This window comes from Carassius auratus, chromosome 2 (genome assembly GCF_003368295.1).
Source record: "Carassius auratus strain Wakin chromosome 2, ASM336829v1, whole genome shotgun sequence".
Classification (NCBI taxonomy): domain Eukaryota; kingdom Metazoa; phylum Chordata; class Actinopteri; order Cypriniformes; family Cyprinidae; genus Carassius; species Carassius auratus.
The window spans coordinates 2198087-2220214 of NC_039244.1; the positions used below are offsets into that span (position 1 = coordinate 2198087).

Below are 22128 nucleotides of genomic sequence, written 5' to 3' on the forward strand. Positions count from 1 at the left end.
TATTTAAAAAATAAGGTCTCTTGGTTAAACATTTATTCGTGATGAAGTTGCCTTGTAAGTGCATTACTGTAAACTCATTTCCCATTGGCTTTTACACGCAGATGAAAGCTCAAATCTGCATTTCGATGGTCTATTCACCCCCACAGGCTTGTCTTTATGCAAAAACCAATGAGATGTAACTCAAAGTGTAACTCAAATCTGATTTACTACTAAATAAAAAAGATTATGTTTTACATGAAGAAAATGAAGTCCATTTCCTCCTTCAATCATCATGAGCATAATTTCGATTCTAAGTACTGTATGTAATATGTTTCTACTGTATTTGTGTATAAATTAAAGGCAGTAAAACAAAAACAACAAACACGAAAATACCATTTACTTTCTATTATATCCTCATCATTTTATTATAATTGTTTAACAACTTATTATAATTTATTTTATAATTTATTATCATATTTTTATAATAATTGCATCAATTTCCATAGTATATTAGTCATGATATATATATTTTTTGTATATATATATATATATATATATATATATATATATATATATATATATATTTATATATATATACACACACACAAACAAAAATTTCATCAGTACAAATTAAAGGCATACTGCTATGATGTACCCTATATTAATTATAATATTTATACAATATTCCAATTTTTTTACATCGATGAGATAAAAAATAATTATATATATATATATATATATATATATATATATATATATATATATGCATATTACATTGTTATAATTTTATATAAACAATAAATATATTATTTATTTTATAATGTAATTTACATAACTGAACAGATTTAAAAAATATGGAATTTAAATGCATATAAGTATACACTGTAAATATTTTATCAATTTATTTATTCGTTACATTTTTATACATTTATAAATATTTTTTATTCATACATTTTATATTCATTTGAATTTTAGTTTTAAAAGCATTTTTTATACATTAATTTTAATTTTAATTTTAGTAATCATGTTGTTAGCATATAACAAACATGAGAAAACAGCACAAGTACATTTTACACACGTCACAAAATCAATCCCACAACTGGTGTTCATAAATAAGATGCCATCAGACAAAGTGGGTAATACACTTTCTCTCTCTCTCTCTCGCTCACACACACACACACACACACACACACACACACACACACACACACACAGACACACACACACACACACACACACACACACACACACAGACACAGACACACACACACACACACACACACACATACACACACACACAAATAAACACCTCTGCACCTTTACACCTCTCAGCCTCAACATCATAACCATGGCAACCGCTGCTCAGTAACCAGGAGCGACGGGAGGAGGGGTGTTTGCTCGATTCACTAAATCTGATTCGCGCCCGTCCAAACATTCAGCTCCAACAACACACAGCACACAGCAGCTGATCTGCTGCGAGCCCAGGAGCTGCCCACAGAGACCAGAGTCACAGGACGAGCACTGATCCTAAACACTGCCGGCAGCTTCATGTACACTACTGAGACGCCTAGTTAGGGCACAAACCGCAGGTTATGGCAGAAATACACGTCCATCGTTAATAAGGCAATGCCAGAATCAGTGTTGATATTGTTAGTAACTAAAACTAAAATGAAAACTGCAAAAAAAATATTTAAATTGATAATAATTAAATAAATGATTAATTGAATATATTAAATAAAATATAAATATTACATGAAAAACTGAACTAACTTAAAATAAGCTTAAGTTGAAGTAATTACTAAGACTAAAAATGAAATAAATATAAATTAAAGCTAAATATTAAAAATAATAATAATAAAAAAGGACTGCACTGAAAAAGAAATATATATTTTTTTTAAGTTAAGTGGTTGCAAACAATTTATTTTATCTACATTAAAAAAAACGTTGGAAATTAGTCAATTATTTATTTATTTAAATGTAGCTAAAATAAATTGGTTGCAAACACTTATGTTAAAATTGTTTTGTAAATTCAGTGAATTTTTTTTTTCAGTGTAATGCATATAACAAAATAAACAAAACTTAGAAATATTGTCTTGGCAAGTATTTAAAAACAAGTTTAATAAGTACTAAGAGTACTAAAACTGAAATAATTAAATTAAAGCTAAATAAAAATATTTGTATAAAAAATGACTAAAGACTGAAATCAATTTACTAATAAAATTACTAAAACCGAAATAAACATACATTAAAACTAATTTCAATATTTAAATTTTGAAATTTAATTTATAATTATTTATTATAAAAACTAAAAAAAATGGCAAAGCAAATGAAAAACAAAACAAAGAAATCTTAAAAGTAAAATTAAATGAAAAGAGAAAATATCAAAATAAAAGGTATTTCCAATATTAATACTAATATCATTTAATCAGCCTCAAGTTATTCCAAACCTCTCAGTTTCTTTCTTCTTTTTGGACACAAAATATATTTTGGAAACCGAACAGTTTTTGGTCCCCATTGACTTTCATAGTATTTTCCCCCATACTATGGAGGTCAATGGGTACCAGCAACTGTTTGGTTTCCAAGATTCTTCATCAGGAGAAACTCCTACGGGTTCAGAACAACTTGAGGAAGATTCAGTTCAGTTTTCTGTGAACTATCCCTTTAAGAATGTTCTCATCTGCTTGTTAAAGATTGTGCTTAAGACAAAACTTGAATAAACTAGAACTAAATCCAATCTTAAGTCTTAAATCTTCAAAGGTAAGGTAAGATGTTTGATGGGGTTGTTTAAATATTGAGCTTGATCTGCAAATCATACAATCAAATAAACACAATTTTCAATAACTGCAGTGAAAAACATTATTATGAACTTCTTAGAATTAATTGTGAGAAATTTCTTTACTTCTTCCTTAAGAATATCCGGAAATTTCTAAAACTATAGCTGAAATAAATATAAACTAAAGCTTAATAGATATAAATATAACATATATAAAATATAAATATAATTATTTATAAAATTAAATAAATATAATTATTATAAAATTAAATAAATATAATTATTATATAAAATTAAATATACAAATACAAAAAAACAAAGATTAATAAAAATGCATTTATAAATGATTGAAAAACAGTTGTTATTATTATTATTATGATTATTATATATTAGATAAATGGATGCATTTAAAAAAATAAAAGAAAATCATCTTAATTAATAGATTTTTTCATTTCATTTATTCATTTTTCAAATGATTTCTAATTTAGTAAATAATGTTAAATAAATATACATTTATTGTCCTGCATGTGTTTTAATACTGTATCTTTAAATAAAATAGTGTAATGCATTAACAAATTAACTAATCTGACCCTATAATGTAAAGTTTTAACAACATTTTAAAAAGAAAGGTTTTTTTGTTAATGCAAAGAAAATCAATGGGGTTGTGTTTCCTTCAAAATGTCACAGAAGAAAGTCTTAAGCACAAACATGATGTTTTAAATAGAATTGACATTCTGCATTCAATACCAACTCATGCAAAACCTTGCTTTAAATTGTATCATTTCAGAACCTTGAGGTGTTTTTCATCGACTTGATCAGAAAAATCATCCAATCAGATAAAAGATAAATCGTCTTAAGGATTTTGAGAACTTAACATTTTTTACAAACTTGGAAGTAATCGTAAGAAATTTCTTAACTTCTTTCCTAAGAATATTTGATTTCAGAACTTTCTAAAAACTAAAACTGAGATATAAATAAAAGCTAAATAGAAAAACAAAGATAAAAAAATGTATAATTGGATGGATTATTATTGTTATTTATTGGATTGATGCATGGATATTTAAAAATATATATCTTTTTGAAAAATATAATAAAATTACAGGATCAAGAAATTGTCAAAATTGTCATTGTATCCATACAATTTACCATTATTTTAGTATAATTTAATACTATTATGCCTATATGTTTAATTAAATTTATTAATATTTTGAATTTGTTTTATTTATTTATTTATTTAATTTTTAAAATTTTTAATGTTTGCCTTTTCTTAAAAAAATAAAATAAATAAATATATATATCAGTTAAACAGCTAAAATAATTACAACTAAAAATGAAAAAAAAAATATTTTAAGCAGTATAACTAAAGGAGGTTAGAAATTATACTTTGGAAATTAACTGAAATTTATATATATATATATATATATATATATATATATATATATATATATATATATATATATATATATATGTTTAAGCATTTCTATTTCATTTTATTTCAATTAACATTTATTTTATTAAAGTCATGATAGTTTAAGTTAATGATAATGTTTAAAAACGTTTGTCAACTACCTTTTTATTCCATGATAAGACAATAAAAAATGTAATTTAACAATTATTGCAACTATATCAACACGCAATGTTTTTTCAAAAGACCTTTTGACCTACAAAAAAGACAAAATAGGACAGATTTTTTTTTCTAAATTACAATTACTGTTTTAATAAACATAACACATGAACTTAATTCATATTATAAATATTAAGAATTAATAGGAGGAATTTTACCAGTTTTAGCTTTTGAGATATCTTCTTGTTTTTTATTAATTTATAATAAAAATAAAAACAGGAAATAAACAAGGTCAAATAAACAAGGCATCTGCATTGGTGTTCTGTTGATTTGTTCTTACATGAAAGTGCAATAATTTAGTTGTAAAGTAAAAATAAATGTTCTCAAATGACTAATAATTGTGACTTTAATTTAGAGTTGAACCATTATCATACAGTACGACTAAACAGATCTAAAATATGACTGATTGCAACTAAACGTCCAAACATTACTTAAATCTTAATCTCAGGTGTAAAATGTAATCTCTAAGAATGAACAAATTACTATTTTCTCTTGTGTTCAGATGAAATAATGTACAGGTCTGTCATAATTACAGCAGAAGCACGTGACACTGCTCTTTCCAGCCGTCACTGAACTGTGTGAGCGCACCCAGATGCATGAGCTTACATTTTGGTTCAAATGCTGTTAAGAGAGAAAGAGAACTCACCGCATTCTGTGGAGAACACAAGCAGAACCGCAAGAACCCTCAGCCCGGAAGCGCAGACACACACCATCCTGTGTAGAGAGCAATGAGAATAATCAAAAAACAATACTGGCTGTGTTTCAATTCCTATTACTATACTAACCATGTACTTCACTGACAATGAGAAGGTAAACACTTTTGAGTGTGTACTAAGAGAGTGCAGTATTAGACGACCTCCCATGTCTTGCATATAGACTACTGAGGTTATGTCTTGGGTTTTAGACCAAGAACGTGTATTAACAAAGTTAGTTTGGATTTTAAAGTTGATCTGGAGCAATATGTTAAATGTACTTAATGTAGGGCTCTTTGATTTCCAGAAACGTCTATTGTACAGTAGAACCTATGTCTTGATGAAATACTACTAGCCTATAATTAATAATAATATTAAAACTTTATTTTTAAAAAGGAACTTTTAAGGCACTTTGTTTGACAAAAATATTAATGGCTTTATTTAACATTCATTTGATTAAAAGATAAACTTAATTAATATTTTATGCCTATATTTGATTACCAGAACAATCTAAATACACAGAATTTCTGGTTTAAAAAAATAAAAAAATAATTTTATATGACCCTATTATTGTAAAAAAAATAATAATAATAAAATTAAATATATATATGTTTTATGATTTCAGTTATTTAGACATGCTTTTGATTATTACAATTTAATAAAAAAATTTAAATGGAATCCAGAAAAAAAAAAAAAGTGGTTAAAATAAAACGATTTTGAGAAAAATAACTATGTATTTAATAGGGCCATAGAATTAAATTTTTATTAAACTTGTAATAAATTGCTGTTAAGCTGTATACATTTCATGATTTCAATTGATTAAACATGCTTTTTCATTAATAGAATTTAATTTAACCATTAAAAATAAGTAAAAAAAATACACAATCCAGAAAAATTTAAATGAAAAAATAAAAAAAGGAAACATTTATAATTTAATAGAGCCCTAGAACTGAGCTGATAAAAAAAACAGTGCAGATGGAAAATGAAAGAGCTTTATTAGGTGGACTGTGTGTCCTTTATAAAGGAAACAAAGGAGAATATGAATATTAATGCAGTGGCAGGACGCTGGTAAGGAAGATTTTTTTTCTTTTGTAATCCAACACTAGCCACCCGTCAGATACACCATCAACAACACTCTCAGAATAGTAATCAGGCCTCTCTCCCACAGTTTGACTGAACTTCCCCTCGCTGTACGTCTCTCTGTGGGTGGTCTGTCTTTCAGTATCCTTCACGCCTTCTCTAATCCGGCTCAGATAGGAAATGTCTGGCTTCCGGAAAATTGCTCTCTATATTCTATTCTTTTAAGTGTAATGAAACACACATTAACACTTGCCCACGCAGCAGCACACATCAGCTACAGCCTGGTACCAGCACAGAACATGGTAGCAATCACTTAGCACCACCCATAACAAACTAGAAACACCCTAATGATGATTCAAGTAGCCAGTTTTCATGTTCCTATCACCCCCTCGCAATGAACTATAACACCCTATCAACCACACAGCAATGCCCTAATGACCTACAACCTCTTAATAACCAAAGCGCTGACTGCAAAACCCTAGTGACTGCTTAGCTACACCCTAAAAACCACCCAGCAATGCACTGGCAAACACGACCACCCTAGATACCACCTAGAGCCCCATAACAACCACTTAGCAACACCCTAGCAACAACCCAGAACCCTCAGCCACCACCTAGCAAAGCCCTAGTAGCCAATCAGAACCCCCTAGTTACTTAGCAACACCCTAGTAGCTAGAACCCCTAGTAACCAATTAGCAACTATCTATCTATGTCCCAGAACACCATAACCACCTAGCAATACCCTAGTAACCACCCAAACCCCCTAGCGACCCCCTAGTTCCCTTTTAGCAACATCCTAATGACTACCTAGAGCCTTTAGTAACTGTTAATCAACACCCTAGAGACAATCCAGAACCCCAACAACTTAGCAATACCTTAGTAACCCCCAGAACCTCCTTCTAACTGCTTACGAACACCCTAGCGACCACAAAGAATCATTATCAATTAGAAATACCATAGTAACCCCCAGAATCCAGAAGTAATTGATTAGCAACACTCTAGCAGCCACCCAAAACACAATAACCAACTAACAATGCCCTAGTGTCCACCAAGAACCCCCCAACAACAATCTAGCAACACCTTAGTAACTCCCAGAACACCCTTGTAACTGCTTAGCAACACCCTAACAACCACTCAAAACACCATAACCAAGAAGCAATACCCTAATAACCCTCAGAATTCCCTAGTACCCATTTAGCAACCCTAGTTATTGCTTAGGAACACCCTAACAACCACCCAAAACACTTCAACCATGTAGAAATACCCTAGTAACCCCCAGAATCCCCAAGTGATTGATTATCAACACCCTAACAACTACTCAAAACACCATAACCATGCAGCAATACCCTAGTAACCCCAGAATCCCCTAGTACCCATTTAGCAACACCGTAGCAACCATTCAAAACACAATAACCACATAGCAATACCCTAATAACCCTCAGAAATCCCTAGTACCCATTTAGCAACCCTAGTTACTGCTTAGGAACACCCTAACAACCACCCAAAACACTTCAACCATGTAGAAATACCCTAGTAACCTCCAGAATCCCCAAGTGATTGATTATCAACACTCTAGCGGCCACCCAATACATCATAACCACATTCCAATACCCTAGTAACCTCCTGAATTCCCTAGTATTCCCATTTAGCAACACCTTAGAAACTATTCAGAACTCCATAACCACTTAGCAATACCTTAGCAACCCCCAGATTTCCCTAATATGCATTTAACAACACGCTAACAACCACCTAGAACACCATAACTACTTAAAAATCCCCTAGTAGCCCCTAGAAATCCCCTAGTTACTGCTTAGCAAAACCCTAACGATCACCCAAAACACCATAACCACCTAGCAACACCCTAGCAACCCCAAAAAGTCCATAGTACCCATTTAACAACACTCTAACGACCACCCAGTACATCATAACCACATAAAAATACCCTAACAACCCCCAGAATTCCCTAGTACCCATTTAGCAACACCTTAGCAACCATTCAGAACACAATAACCACCTAGCGACACCCTAGCAACCCCCAAAATTCCATAGTACCAATTTAACAACACTCTAACGACCACCCAGTACATCATAACCACATACCAATATCCTAATAACCCCCAGAATTCCCTAGTACCCATTTAGCAACACCTTAGCAACCATTCAGAACACAATAACCACCTAGCAACACCCTAGCAACCCCCAAAATTCCATAATATCCATTTAACAACACCCTAACGACCCCCAATACATCATAACCACCCTAGTAGCCCCTAGAATCACCTAGTTACTGCTTGGAAACAACCTAACAATCACCCAAAACACCATAACCACCTAGCAACACCCTAGCAACCACTTAGTACACCCAGTACCCATTTAGCAACATCCTAACAAGCACCGAAAACTCCTAAGCAATCAATCAGCTAAGAAAAGCTCTCTGGCTCACTTAACTTCATGGAGCTGTAATGAGAATGAGCATAAGGAGGCCTCAGCCAGTTCAAGAGAGGCTGAGAGATCAGGAGGGTGTGAACCTGGTGTCAATCAGCAGGACATGTGGAGTGATGTCACGCCCTCTATCCATTATGCATGTGGCGAGGACTCGCTCCTTGATCTCTCTCGACTGGCACCAGCATCACTACACTCAGCTTACAGCTCACAAACACTCTGCCAACAGCAGCTCCACAGGGAAACATGGAGAGAGGAGGAGAGACGCCAGCATTTAAGAGCCAAAAAACACAGGAGACAGCCAGAGAGAGAGAGAGAGAGAAATATGCAAATAAAAGGGACGGAAGACTTATTTAGGGGCATGGGAAGGTCGTGCACCAACTCGAGTCCAGCATTGAAATGTCAGATGAGTTTCTGAGCGAGCGAGCAGCTATTCTCTCTACTGTAAACGCAAACTCGCTGAAACTCCAGGCGTTTAGCATTTCAATTCCTGAAGGATTCGGCAGCGCTTTTGTCAGAGGTGATTTAACTCGCATCAGTTAGCTGTGCTATTTACAGCGGTAATTAGAGACACAGCTGAGGCCGATTCAAGAGTGGGACTTTAACAAACCTCATTACTGGAACTGCAGCATTTATGATAAGCAAACGCTAGAAGGACGGTGTGTTTATGGGACGTTTCAAAGCCGTCTCGTAGCCTACGGCTGTTTGATGCATACTGCAGTAAAACAACAAGCACACAGCTTTTCTTATCAGCTCGCCTGTAAACAACAAGCGAAGAACTAATCACCGGATTCTTGGACTAAATGGACAGTTTTTGGTCAAAATAAGATGCAAAAATTACAGTTTTTACTGTATTTTCATCAAACAAATACAGCTTTGCTCTCTGCATTCACTTTATAGCTCTTATCTCTTACTGGATAACAACTAATGACTCATTTGTTTCTATTTTTATTTCTACTATGGGAGTTTAAGTGAAAGATTCGATATAAGCTATAAAGCACAACATCTAAATAATAAAACAAGAAGAAAAGGAGACAGATGTCTGATTGACAGCTTGCAAAACAAGTTATATGTCAGACAGACTGAGATAAACTGTCTGAAATGTCATATTATGCGAGTATGAACACAAAGAGCGTTTTTTGTTTTGTTTTTGAGGTGTCTTTATCTGCATCTTAAACAGAAGAAGGGGAAGCAAGTTTACAAATGATACAGAGTGAAGAAAATCAATTTTGAAGAGATATTTCCTGACACAAACGGGAAAACAATAAAATAATGACTGTGCTTTAGCTTTTAGTATTAATATTCTGTCTTCTTGATCTAAAAGACTGAAAAATTATACGAAAGTCATGCACATAAATAGAAAATAATGATAAATAGAAAGCATTTAAAAACTTAAGAAATGAAAACGATTTCCATTCAGAAATTGTATACATTTTTTAATAATTACAAAGAATCGACAAGTAACACACTGAATTATACAAGCAATTTTGAAGCAGAAAGACTGAAATAGTATTTTATTTTAAAACACACTCCAATAATGCTTGTTTTACTCAAAACTATAAAAAAAAATTAGTAAAAAAAAGAAAGAAAAAAATGCACATCTAGGAAAAAGTTTCAACACAAATATTTAATATAATATTTAATATTTATCTTAAAACATTTTATCACACATTCACATGAAATACAACTAGAAAAACTAATTTCTATTCAAGTTCAAAACTTTGGGTCAGTAAGATTATTATTTTTTTTTATCAAGAATGCATTTTGAGCAGCTTAAATTTTACAATATATTCACATAGAAAGCACTTATTTTAAATTGTAATAATATTTCACAGTCTGTACTGTATTACTGACCAAATAAGTGCAGTCTTGGCAAGAAGAGACTTGGGCTAAATAAGGTTTTTGAAAGATTAGCCACAACGTTTGGATGCTAATGTAACTTTTGTAATGTAACTTAGCAGTTTTTGTCTTATTACACAACAAATGAATCAGTGAATGATTCTGGGACAGTCCGCAGAAACTGTTATTTGACTTTCTTCCCCACTAGATAATAAATGTGGAATCACGCATCTCAGATAAACCAACTATGATTAGTGGTGGATGGTTCTTAAACTACAGAGTCTACCAAACTTCAGGAGCTATGCTTAACTATCCCCATAGTGGTTCATGATCTTATTTTTTGAGTTAAAGTTAAAGGCACTGAGTTGGTTTGAAGTCAGACATGACTGACAGTTTCTGAAAGCAGCCAATCTGTGTGCTCAGACTAGTTAAACTCTCATTGTCAAGCCAAGAAAAAGCCCAAAGATGCTTTGCATGTCTAATGTCGGTGATTAATTCAGCGGCTCTTAATTCCACTTGGCATTTTCTGATTAAATCAGCGTCTGTGTTTTCCAGGCTGCTCAAACGCAGTGCCAGGGGCTCGCTCCCCGTGTGACTTCATCAAAGCGAGACGCGGCTGACACTGATGCTGGACGCTGTGGATGCAGTAATTGGCAGCCGCTGGATCGCTCGCTCTGTGTCGCCGCTGCTTCATGCCGTCGGTGTTTGATTGGTTTGTGTGAGTCTGCGCTCAGTGCCGGTTTGTCTGAGGGAATGAGTGAATCTGGGGACTCCAGCTTCTGGGAAATCAGCAGGTTTAAAACACAGAAAGTCATGAAGAGAAACCAGTCTGTGGGCTGAAATCTAAACTTCAAACCGAATGAAACGACTCTGTAAAACATTTCTTCTGAAACTATTGCTTCAATTAGATGTTTTTCATTTATGTATCTATTTGTTTATTTTTTTTTACCTGCTTGCTGATTCACAGTTAAGACATTCTTAATTATCTACATTTCAATCCAGTTCTACAAATGTTAACAAAACTAGTATAGCTTATTGTTGCATTTTACATTTTCATTTCAGTTCAAGTTATAGTAATCTTTCTGTTTTTGTCATTTTTATTGTTTTTTTTCATTGTTTTTTATTTCAAGTAACAAAAACTTGTTTTATTGTTTTAATTTTAGTTTACTATAATATGTTTTTTTTAAATAATAATAATTGCAAAGTTTAAATTAAATAAGATATATAGATAGCCTGTAACAAAATTGTTACAACTAAAAGTAAAATCAAAAGATTTCAATAATTCAAAACATTAATAAATACTTTAATAGTATAAATAATATTAATGATCTAAAATTACTAAAACTAAAATAAAGTTGAATAAAAACATAACACAAAACTAATAAAAATCACAAGCACATAAACAAAATAATAAACCTTAAACTGAAACTATGATTAAAAGAAAATATAAAAATTACAATATAATTTACTAGCAAACTAATAAACTAATAACTGGTAATATAATATAAAGTAATATAACTGGTTCAATCAAAAGTGCATAATTTTACCCAATATTTGGGCTTACAGTGTATTTTTAAGCAAATTAGATTACAGCATCCTTAGTCAACACAATTATTGCAATATAAAGTAACATGCAAATATGCATAAAAATACACCATAAACACAATTAATGCATGTTGCTAAGTGACATGCAAATATGCATAAAAATACACCATAAACACAAATATTGCATGTTGCTAAGCAGTGTATTTTCATGCAAATTTGATTACTGCATCCTCAGCATGGCAACATATGCAGGTCGTTTCATGAGGTTCCTCTCCTCTACAGACAGAATGCAGGAAAGCGGCTCACTAGGATCTCTCTGAAGTCTCAATGTGAGCAGTTTCACTGATGAGTCAGAGAGTTTGTTTTTCTGCCTCTTTGTATAACTCTAAAGGACTCGTGTAGCTCATCAACACATCTGAGAGAAAATAATGAGAGATAATGAGCATTAATGAGCATTTCACTCCACTCCAATGCCTCTTCAGACTCAAAGAGGGCTGAGACATTAAAACAACAAACAGCCTCGAAGCACACACCCCTCAGGATACTTCAGAGCTCAAAATGCCATCAAACTCTGCAGAGGAAAACTAAATTTTCCTAGGCCAAAATCACTGGCCCTGTATTAAATATTATAAAGAGCCGTTTTAAAAAAACTTATACAATACTATTCAAAGGTTTGTGGTCAGTGACTTTCTTTTTAAATAGTTAGTACTTTTATTCAGCAAGGATGCATTAAATAGATCAAAAGTAACAGCGAAGTCATTTAGAATGTTACAAAAGATTTCTGTTTCAAATAAATGCTGTTCTTTTGAACTTTCTATTCATCAAAGATTCCTAAAAAATAAAAGGCATCAAAGTTTCCAAGAAACTGTTAAGAGTATGTAGAGTTCCAGCATGTTTTAAAGCAGCTATTCTCATTCCAGTGCCAAAAAAGTTTAATATTGGTTGCTTAGATGATTACAGACCAGTTGCTCTGAAAATATTTGAGCGATTGGTGCATCTAATTCCTAAAATCTATCTCCTATAAGGCTAATATGTTGGTTGACGATGCTGTGGCTCTGTGTATCCATAAAATTTTCCAACACCTTGAAGCACCCAATACTTCTGTCAGAGTCCTTTTTGTAGACTATAAATCAGCATTTTATTATTCCAGTTAAACTTAAATGATTAAATGAAAGCAATTGTGGATTAAACACTACCTTGCTTTTTGGATTTGGTTTTTTTTTGCAGAACAGAACACAAGTAGTTCAAATTAACAGTATATTTTCAAGTCCCAAGACAATCAGTGTTGGGGCCCCACAAGGATCTGTACTGTCACCACTATTGTTTTCTGTATACACTAATGATAGTGTTTCACATTGTAAATCAGTGCAATAATAATGACAAATAGAAAGGAGGTTTCTACACTGTTTGGACTTGTACTCTTAAGTAGAAGTTGAATGTCCTTAAAACAAAGGAAATGGTGTTTGATTTCAGACGGAGGACAAATGCTGTTCTGCCATTGACTATTAATGGTCCGGACATTGAAAATGTTCAACGTTTTAAGTTTCTTGGGACTATGATCTCTGCAACATTAAAGTGGGTGACAACCTAAGAGGCATTATTTAAAAATCCCATCAGTTTTTTTTTCTTAAGACAGCTTTAAAAAGTTTGGCGTATTAAAAGTTGGTATGTTAAATTTTTACAGAGCTGTCATTGAAAGCGTGCTGACTCACAAGCATGCTGAGAAACTTATAGTGGGTTTTGGTAGCTCCACAGCTCAGCAGAGAAGTCAGATTAGTAACATAACTCGAAAATACACATACATCAGAATGAAGCGACTCTTATATTCAATCCAGTTTAAATCTAATCCGGTTCTGGAGCAGCGCTGACATTTTACATCCAAGGAAGTCTGTGGGAGTCAAAACCACCCACAGCAAAGACAAACCACACATCTCTCTGATATATCTTCTGTAGACAGCAAAGACATCTAAAGGAGAGCAAGCAGATATGTATATAAACTGTCAATATGCTGTTGACAGATGTTTTTTATTCAGGCTGATATATTAATATCAAATAATGATAATTTAAATTACAAAAATGTTTTCAGTGTAATTAAAAACAAAAATAGTACAAAAAATTCATCAAAAAATATATTTTAATAGCAAAAACAATTGTAAGGTTATTTAAAATCATTTTTATAATTATTATTAAAAATTATTGTTTAAAATAAATGTTATTTGACAACATTTTTGATTATTTGAATTATTTTAATTGTTATTTTTGTATTGTTTTGCTTGCTTCTCATGAATGAAGCACAATGCTTTACAATATTAAACAAAAAAAACGTATAGACCCAAGAACAAAGCAATTTGTAAAATAATAATAATAGACTTAATTTAAGTAAACATAAAATAAAACGTATACGAATCCAATATTTTAAAAAAATACAGCCTAATATGAAATTCAACACAACAGCTGGTGCCAATTCAACACAGAGAACTGTGTCAGGCATCTTTACTGAGAAACAAACAGATCACAGTCTCACCAGTGGTCATAAGCGCTTCATGGTCAATTACTGTAGTACTTTAACAAGAATCATCTCTAAAGGAGGAGAGACACGAAATAATGAGGCTTGTCAGCTGGTTAATCCACAGACAGACAGACAGACTGATAGTATGATAGACTGCTGCGTGCTAATCATCATCATCCACACTGATAACTGACAAATATAGCTGTCTATATGAAGCATATGAATATAGCCAGCGGTCTCAGGTGACTGTCAACCTGCTGGCAATGCGAGTGTTAACCAGCTGTGTGGTTGCCATGGTTACACCGGAATACGGGGAGACTCAAACTAAACATGGAGGGAAAAAAAAACACGCATTGTCTTTTGCATATGGACACGTGTTCACACTCAATGGTGGTGAGACTCACAGTTTAACACATTTCTGCTGAAGCTTTTTAAGGTCTGCTGAAAAATTAAGCATGTAATCAGTTAATTCCATATCATAAAGATCGAAAAATATATAATTTTTTTATAAAAGTACAAAATAGGGTTTTATAATGTCAGAATAACAGCTGCTGAAATTTTAATTACATTATTTTTTAATTATTAAATACTATTATTATTAGAAATAAGTGATTATTATTATTTTTGATTTCACAATTATCAATTATTAGATTTTTTTAAATTTTAAGTAAAGAATAAATGATACACATTTTAAATAAATGTACAAAATAGGGTTTTAAAAGGAAAACAACTGTAAGGTTAATCATCACAAATGTTTTTAACATTTAAAATGTGTGAATTCAGTACAATCAATTATTAGAATTTTTTATTTTAAATAAAGAATAACTGGGCTGACACTAAAAAATTATACGTATTTTAAATAAATGTACAAAATATGGTTTTAATGGGAAAACAGTTTAATTAGCAAAACTATTTATGTAATTATTATTAAATATTATTATAAAATATATTTTGTATTTATAAAATATATAAGTGTTATTTGACAATATTATCAATTATATATATATATATATATATATATATATATATATATATATATATATATATATATATATATATATATATATCTTTTATTTAATCAACAACTGGCATTAAATATTGCAAAGTAAAGACAACAAAACAAGAAAGACTAATTATATAAACATTGTAAAAAGCATCAGTGTGCTGTTGAAAGTCATCTATGTGTATATATATATATATATATATATATATATATATATATATATATATATATATATATATATATACATACACATACACATACAAAATAGGATTTTAAAGGGGAAAACAACAGTAAGCTTTATTACAAATAAACTTATAATTATATATATATATATATATATATATATATATATATATATATATATATATATATATATATTTTTTTTTTTTTTTTTTAGCCTTGTTGGACAATATTATTGATTATCATTGTTACACTTAAAGAATAACTAGCATTACAATTACTTTATACAAGGATTGTGTCAATGTGCTGTTGACAGATGTTTTTCATGCAAGGAGATTGGATGATAAACACAAAGAAACAGAGAGCCTTCCTTTGTTTGTATGTTTCTCTCTCTCTCTCTCTCTCTCTCTCTCTCTCTCTCTCTCTCTCTCTTTAACTGTGCATAACATGTCTATGTAAGACGGCCGGGGGGACTGGGAAAGGCCTCCTGCTGACCAACAGAGCGACAGAAGATTAAAGAGAGATATGAAGGAGAATAATAGCAGGTTTCTTTTCCTGTTAAATTTGATTTTCATGAGTGAAAGTCATTAACAATGCAAGTAAAAGACCTCCAATGATACTTAACTGCTATTTGCCCAGAGGTCTAGTTTTGCAGAAATTAATTTCTTTATATCCGAAAATAATAATAATAAATTACATTTACATTTTTATGATTGAGTTATTCTGACATAACTATGTATATAATGTTCAAGTCAAAAATATACGTAAAATAACTAATTTATTTAATAATATGACTAAATCAAGTACTTAGATTAGATCAATATCAAGTTTCACCCATGCAAAACTTACTAGCTAGACACATGATTTGAGGAATCATTCATGTCTGAATAATAGATGTTGTGATGATTCACTTAGCAAACACCACTAAACATCAATCTCAGCTCTAAAGAAATAATAGTAATGAAGATCTGAAATGTAAATATATTGTATGTTATTCATATAAATAGAAAGATTATTAGAAAGATCAAAAAGCATTACAGAAACCCCAGGAATAGTAACTGATATTATATTCAGTAATGAGACAGCAGTGAGTGAATCGGGAGCTGTCCATTGCTGAAACACATTTACATGTAGTTAAAATAAAATAAAATAAAATAAAATAAAATAAAATAAAATAAAATTAAATTAAATTAAATTAAATTAAATTAAATTAAATTAAATTAAATTAAATATATTTTTAAAGGCAAAAACTATTTTAAACATTTCTTTTATATTATTATTACTACAAATAAGTGTTTTTTGACTATATTATTTTTTTGTTGTTAATAAAGAATAATTGGCTTTAAAAATTATTTATTCACATTAAAAGATAGAAGATACAAAAGGAGCATTCAAAAATATCAAATTAATTGCATATGCATATGAATATGAAATGCATATAAAAGTTTATGCAATTATATATAGTAAAGCTTTTTCAAAATTACAAGGGTGAAATTGCTTAGCCCAGGCTTTAAACGGTTTCAGACTAGTTTGAAGTGCACTGTGCAAAGCTAAAAGATTTCCTTTTCTAATAATTTATTATTTTTAATCATGCACAATACACATTAATAACAATAAAATCAATACATACGATTTTTTGGAGAAACCACAATGACTTTTTATGTCTTTTAATTATGGTGTAAGTTTTTCCATGCTCATGGTTTATTTAGCACTTAAATGATGTGTGAATATAGCTCTTGCTGCTTATAAAAAGCATTTCCAATTATTACATGATACATTTAGTTCAAAACTCACAGCCTTATTCCCACAGCAATGTATATATGCACTGTAAGCAGCAAACAATAAAGGTGTTCAACCAAAGAAAAAGACAAATGTTCCTAGGAAAGACTTCTATTCCCAAACCTCATTTACTGTATATTCTGCACACACAAACACTCAGTCTGGGCCAGTCTGATATCAAAGGCTTCAAACTTTCATGTCTTCTATTGAACTAGTCGCTCTCCAGCAGGGCAACATCAATTACTCACAATCCCATACAGGAAGGCAAAATCACAAATGAGATCTCTGTACAGTTTGAGCAGTTTCTCCTAGACAGTAATGAGATTAAAGTGAGGCAAATGGAGCCGTTTGCTTAAGTCTCCTGCTTTCAAATGTGCCTCCTCTAGAGCTTTAGACCACCAGCTCAACTGTGTTTCAAACTCTGACCAAATTCTGCCATCAAATGCTGTCTGATAAACACTAGTGCATTTGTTTTCTGCTCATGGTCTTTGGGCAAACATCCGAGACAAACCCAATTTTTTGACAACATTCTTTTGAGTATACTACAAAATTTTTCTGGCATTAGTGGAATTGCATTGGCATGGTTCAAAACCTACTTATCTGACCATTATAAATTCATTGCAGTGAATGAATAGGTATCATATCTATTACAAGTACAGTATGGAGTACCACAAGGCTCAGTACTAGGGACGCTGCTTTTCACACTTAGCATGTTACCCTTGGGAAATATCATCAGGAAAATTAGTTTACACTGTTATGCTGATGACCCTCATCTCTATATTTCTTTGCAGCCTATTATACATACCAATTCGCATCACATTTCTATAATTCAAATCTGTTAAAGAATTGTTAGGCTTCATTTAATAGGTCAACCAGATCTGGTAACACTGCCCATAACACCCATTGTACTTGCCACACCTATGAGAACAATAACATCTATGCTAATTTTATTCTGTTTCATTCTTATTCCAAGGTCACCATAGCCACCCAGATCCAGTCCATATCCTGACCAGATGGTGGATCAGCACCTAGAGACGACTTCCACAGCCTCAAATGTCAGCAAAGACAATGTCAACTAGATGAGTCCCAGAGACAGATCCCCTGTGAAGACCTCATCAACTAGATGGCCATTGGGGACAAGACCATGGGAACCTGACATGTCCTCTGCAAAATCTGACCTGTGTTGCTGCTTGGAATTAAACCACACCATGCTGGTTTTGTCCGGCCAGAGAATAACTGCCCCCCCCACCCCACCCCACTGTCGCCTTTGGCTTGCTTAGTTTTGGACTGTTTACTGATTGCACATACACTATTGGAAGAGAGCTTAAGTGGATGATGACATTACTGACTCACTGTTTTCTATTGTTGTATTGCACTATTACCGTATTTTCCGGACTATAAGTCACACTTTTTTTCATAGTTTGGCTGGTCCTGCGACTTATAGTCAGGTGCGACTTATTTATCAAAATTAATTTGACATGAACCGAGTGAAATGAACCAAGAGAAAAAATTACCGTCTCCAGCCGCCAGAGGGCGCTCTATGCTGCTCAGTTCTCCTGTAGTCTACACTGAAGACACAGAGCGCCCTCTCGTGGCTGTAGACAGTAATGTTTTCTCTTGGTGCTTGGTTCTAAATAAATGTGACTTTTAGTCTGGTGCGACTTATATATGTTTTTTTCCTCATCATGACGTATTTTTGGACTGATGCGACTTATACTCAGGTGCGACTTATAGTCTGAAAAATACGGTAACTATTTTTCGTTTGACACTATAAAGTTGATTTGATACAAACTGTATTGTATAAAGTGCTATTATAAAGATGTAAAGATATAAATAAAGATGACTTGACTTGATATGAGTGGTTGGTTGCCAGGGTGTTGCTATACAGTTGCTAGGGTGTTGTGGGTAGTTGTGTGTCGCTAAGGAACTGCTATGCAGTTGCAAGTATGTTGTCAGTGATTGCCACAGTGTTGCTATTATATCCTCTTTGTAGTAACTGTGTTCATCACCACAGCAGTGATTCAGCAGGTATTAATGAACTGATGTTCAACCTAATTAAACCAGTATGAACTTTGACAAACATTATCAGAGATTCAGCATGTGTGCTCAGCGATCCTCTACAAGGAAATACTGTATGGGGCTGATTTCATCTTCTTAAAAGTAGAAAACTATTCCAAAAAGAGTTTCACAGCCTGAACACATAAGAAACATAATTTTAAGAGTTAGTTTATGCAAAAATAAAGTCATCCTTTACTCAGACTCATGTTGTTCTAAAAACGAATGCCCTATTTCACAAAGCACAAAGGCTGCTCTTTCCAACAAATTAGGGGTGGGTAATATACAGGTACTGTAGACCCGTAGAGATTTTGGACTATTGTCTCTATGCTAGTTACATGTTCACATGACATTGCTGTGCTACATGGTAAAAAAAAAAAAAATACTATTTGCAAGTGTTTTTAAGCATTAACGTTTAAAAACAAGGGATTTTAAGCCATTGAAACACAGTGAAAGAGAATTAATTCCGTTATATGTGCATATTGTCGTCTGAGAGACTGTGAATGCGTGAAGACGGTGTTCATATATGTTATTTTTGCCACTATATAAGCCTTGAACAGTTAAATACACAAAATTGTATAAGTGCATCCTCATAAACGCAGTAATTTAGGCCTTAAGTGAAAGCAAACAGCTGAGAAAGAAAACATCTCTCACTGCTTTGACTAAATCACTTTGTAATGAGAAGAAATATATGTTTCATTTACACAGTGAAAAATATACAGTGTTTTATACATTTTATTACTTCATACATTGTGTGTAGCATTTCTTATTTATTTGTTATACTGCAGTTAAAATAAAAAGCCTTGAAGCTATTAAAGTATCCTTAAGACATTTAAGACAGTATATTTCAAGACTTTAGAAGCTATACGACAGAAATCTAAGCCACTATTGACTGCTCTCATTCTCAATCTTATTCAGATAGCATTTATTAATCAAGATGCACGTTGCCAGGTTAAATCCAATAACAAAATATAAACATCTAATATTAAACTATGAGCAGCATTGGTACTTACTATCTGTTTTGTTTTTGGAACTTGTCCTCTTTTGTTATTATTGCATGGAAAAAGCAGCGTGAACATTCTTTAAAATATCTCCTTTTGTGTTCTGCAAAAGAGAAGAAACTCGTATGGCTAAAGAAAGCACATGAGGGTGGGTAAATAATGACAGAATTTGACTTTTTGGTTGAATTCTCCCTTCAGGAGGGAATGCATAACAAAATAACCACTGAATAAAGTTGAAAGGTTCTAGAAGAACCGTGTTTCTGTTGACGTGTGTCTGGCAGGCTGCCAGAAACCCTTCTGTGAACTCACACACATCCAGACACAATTAATTATGCATGTGTGTGTCCTGTGTTCTTGAGACGCTCGTGTGTGTGCACACAAGGCTACAAGTGTTTGTTTCTGTGATTTTTACTTTCTTTTTCAATAAATGTGCTGTTTGCACAAATAAAACTTACAAGCTACAATGTTTTATTCCCTAATTTCATAAAATATTCTTTGCACTCTTTTGCTTAGTTAAACTTCGTCTATGCTCTTTGGCAGAGTGTCAGTATGCAGATGGTCAGTGGTATAAATCAATCAGTACAGCAGATTGTTTAAACCCAGAGCAGCAGCGTGTTTGTTACAGAAACATCATGTCCACATTATTTCATCAGCTGCTGATCCATGGAGATGAAGGACTTAATGGCAAATACAGACTAAGCACTAAGCAAACAGACGCCATCACACACACACAGAACACAAACGCTGAAAATTAGGCTTATAAGGGACACTGTGCTCATGAACACACCAATACAGAACAATGAGACATTTCAGGGTAAAAACAGACAGATTTATGTAAAATACTTTAGAAATATGGCTTAATCTGAACAGTTATGATATTTTCAGAAAATTAAAAATCTAGGTTACATATCCATGCAAAGTCATAGTTCACCCCAAGATCTAACATTATATTTTATGTAAAGAAAATAAAGCCTTTTTTATTCATGCCATTCATTTCAGATTTTCTAATTATTTTCAAGACAATTAAATATTTAATAATTAAACAAAAAAAATTAAAAATTATAATTCTCATTACTGTAAAATATAAAAAATATTTCATTACTATTATTATTATTTTAATTATTAAAAATGTAATTATTTAATCTCTCTGTCTTTTTTCTTTTTTTTTTTTTGCATTGTGGAAAATGAATTTAATTCCATGGAAATAGTGTCATAACGCCGTAAGGTCAAAATCTATATAACCTCTATATTTATATAAACTGTGTAGACCGTTAAGACTCTCAATAACTGTTTTCAATGCTTATATATTTTCTGTGTGCATGACAGAAAGTGTCATAAAGTGGTCAAACTGGTAAATACGAGCCTCTAATATTGTGTTGAGCTGTTTTTGAACAGACTTGAGGACAAAGAGACAGACAGCTGCAGGAAAAGAGAAAAAAAAACATTGTCTTTATTATTACTGCAATTTTAGATATTTTATCTACAATGGCCTAATATTTATACTATTTTAATCATGCTAACAAAAGTGCTTGAATTAGAATCTGAATATGCATTAGAGAAAGAGAGACAAAGAAAGAGGGGTTCAAAATGCATCATTCAGTCACTAACACACAAAAGCTGACCACAT

The 22128-nt window shown here is 32.1% G+C and overlaps 1 protein-coding gene across 1 annotated transcript in view; it reads right to left on the reverse strand.

Moving 5' to 3' along the window:
- Positions 1-22128, reverse strand: part of LOC113040090 (neurocan core protein-like) — a 55913-nt gene that overhangs the window by 31593 nt on the left and 2192 nt on the right. Inside the window, exon 2 of the mRNA XM_026198343.1 lies at positions 5023-5090. Coding sequence (XP_026054128.1) covers positions 5023-5089 — 67 coding nt within the window. The 5' untranslated portion in view covers position 5090. The remainder of the gene's footprint in view (positions 1-5022; positions 5091-22128) is intronic.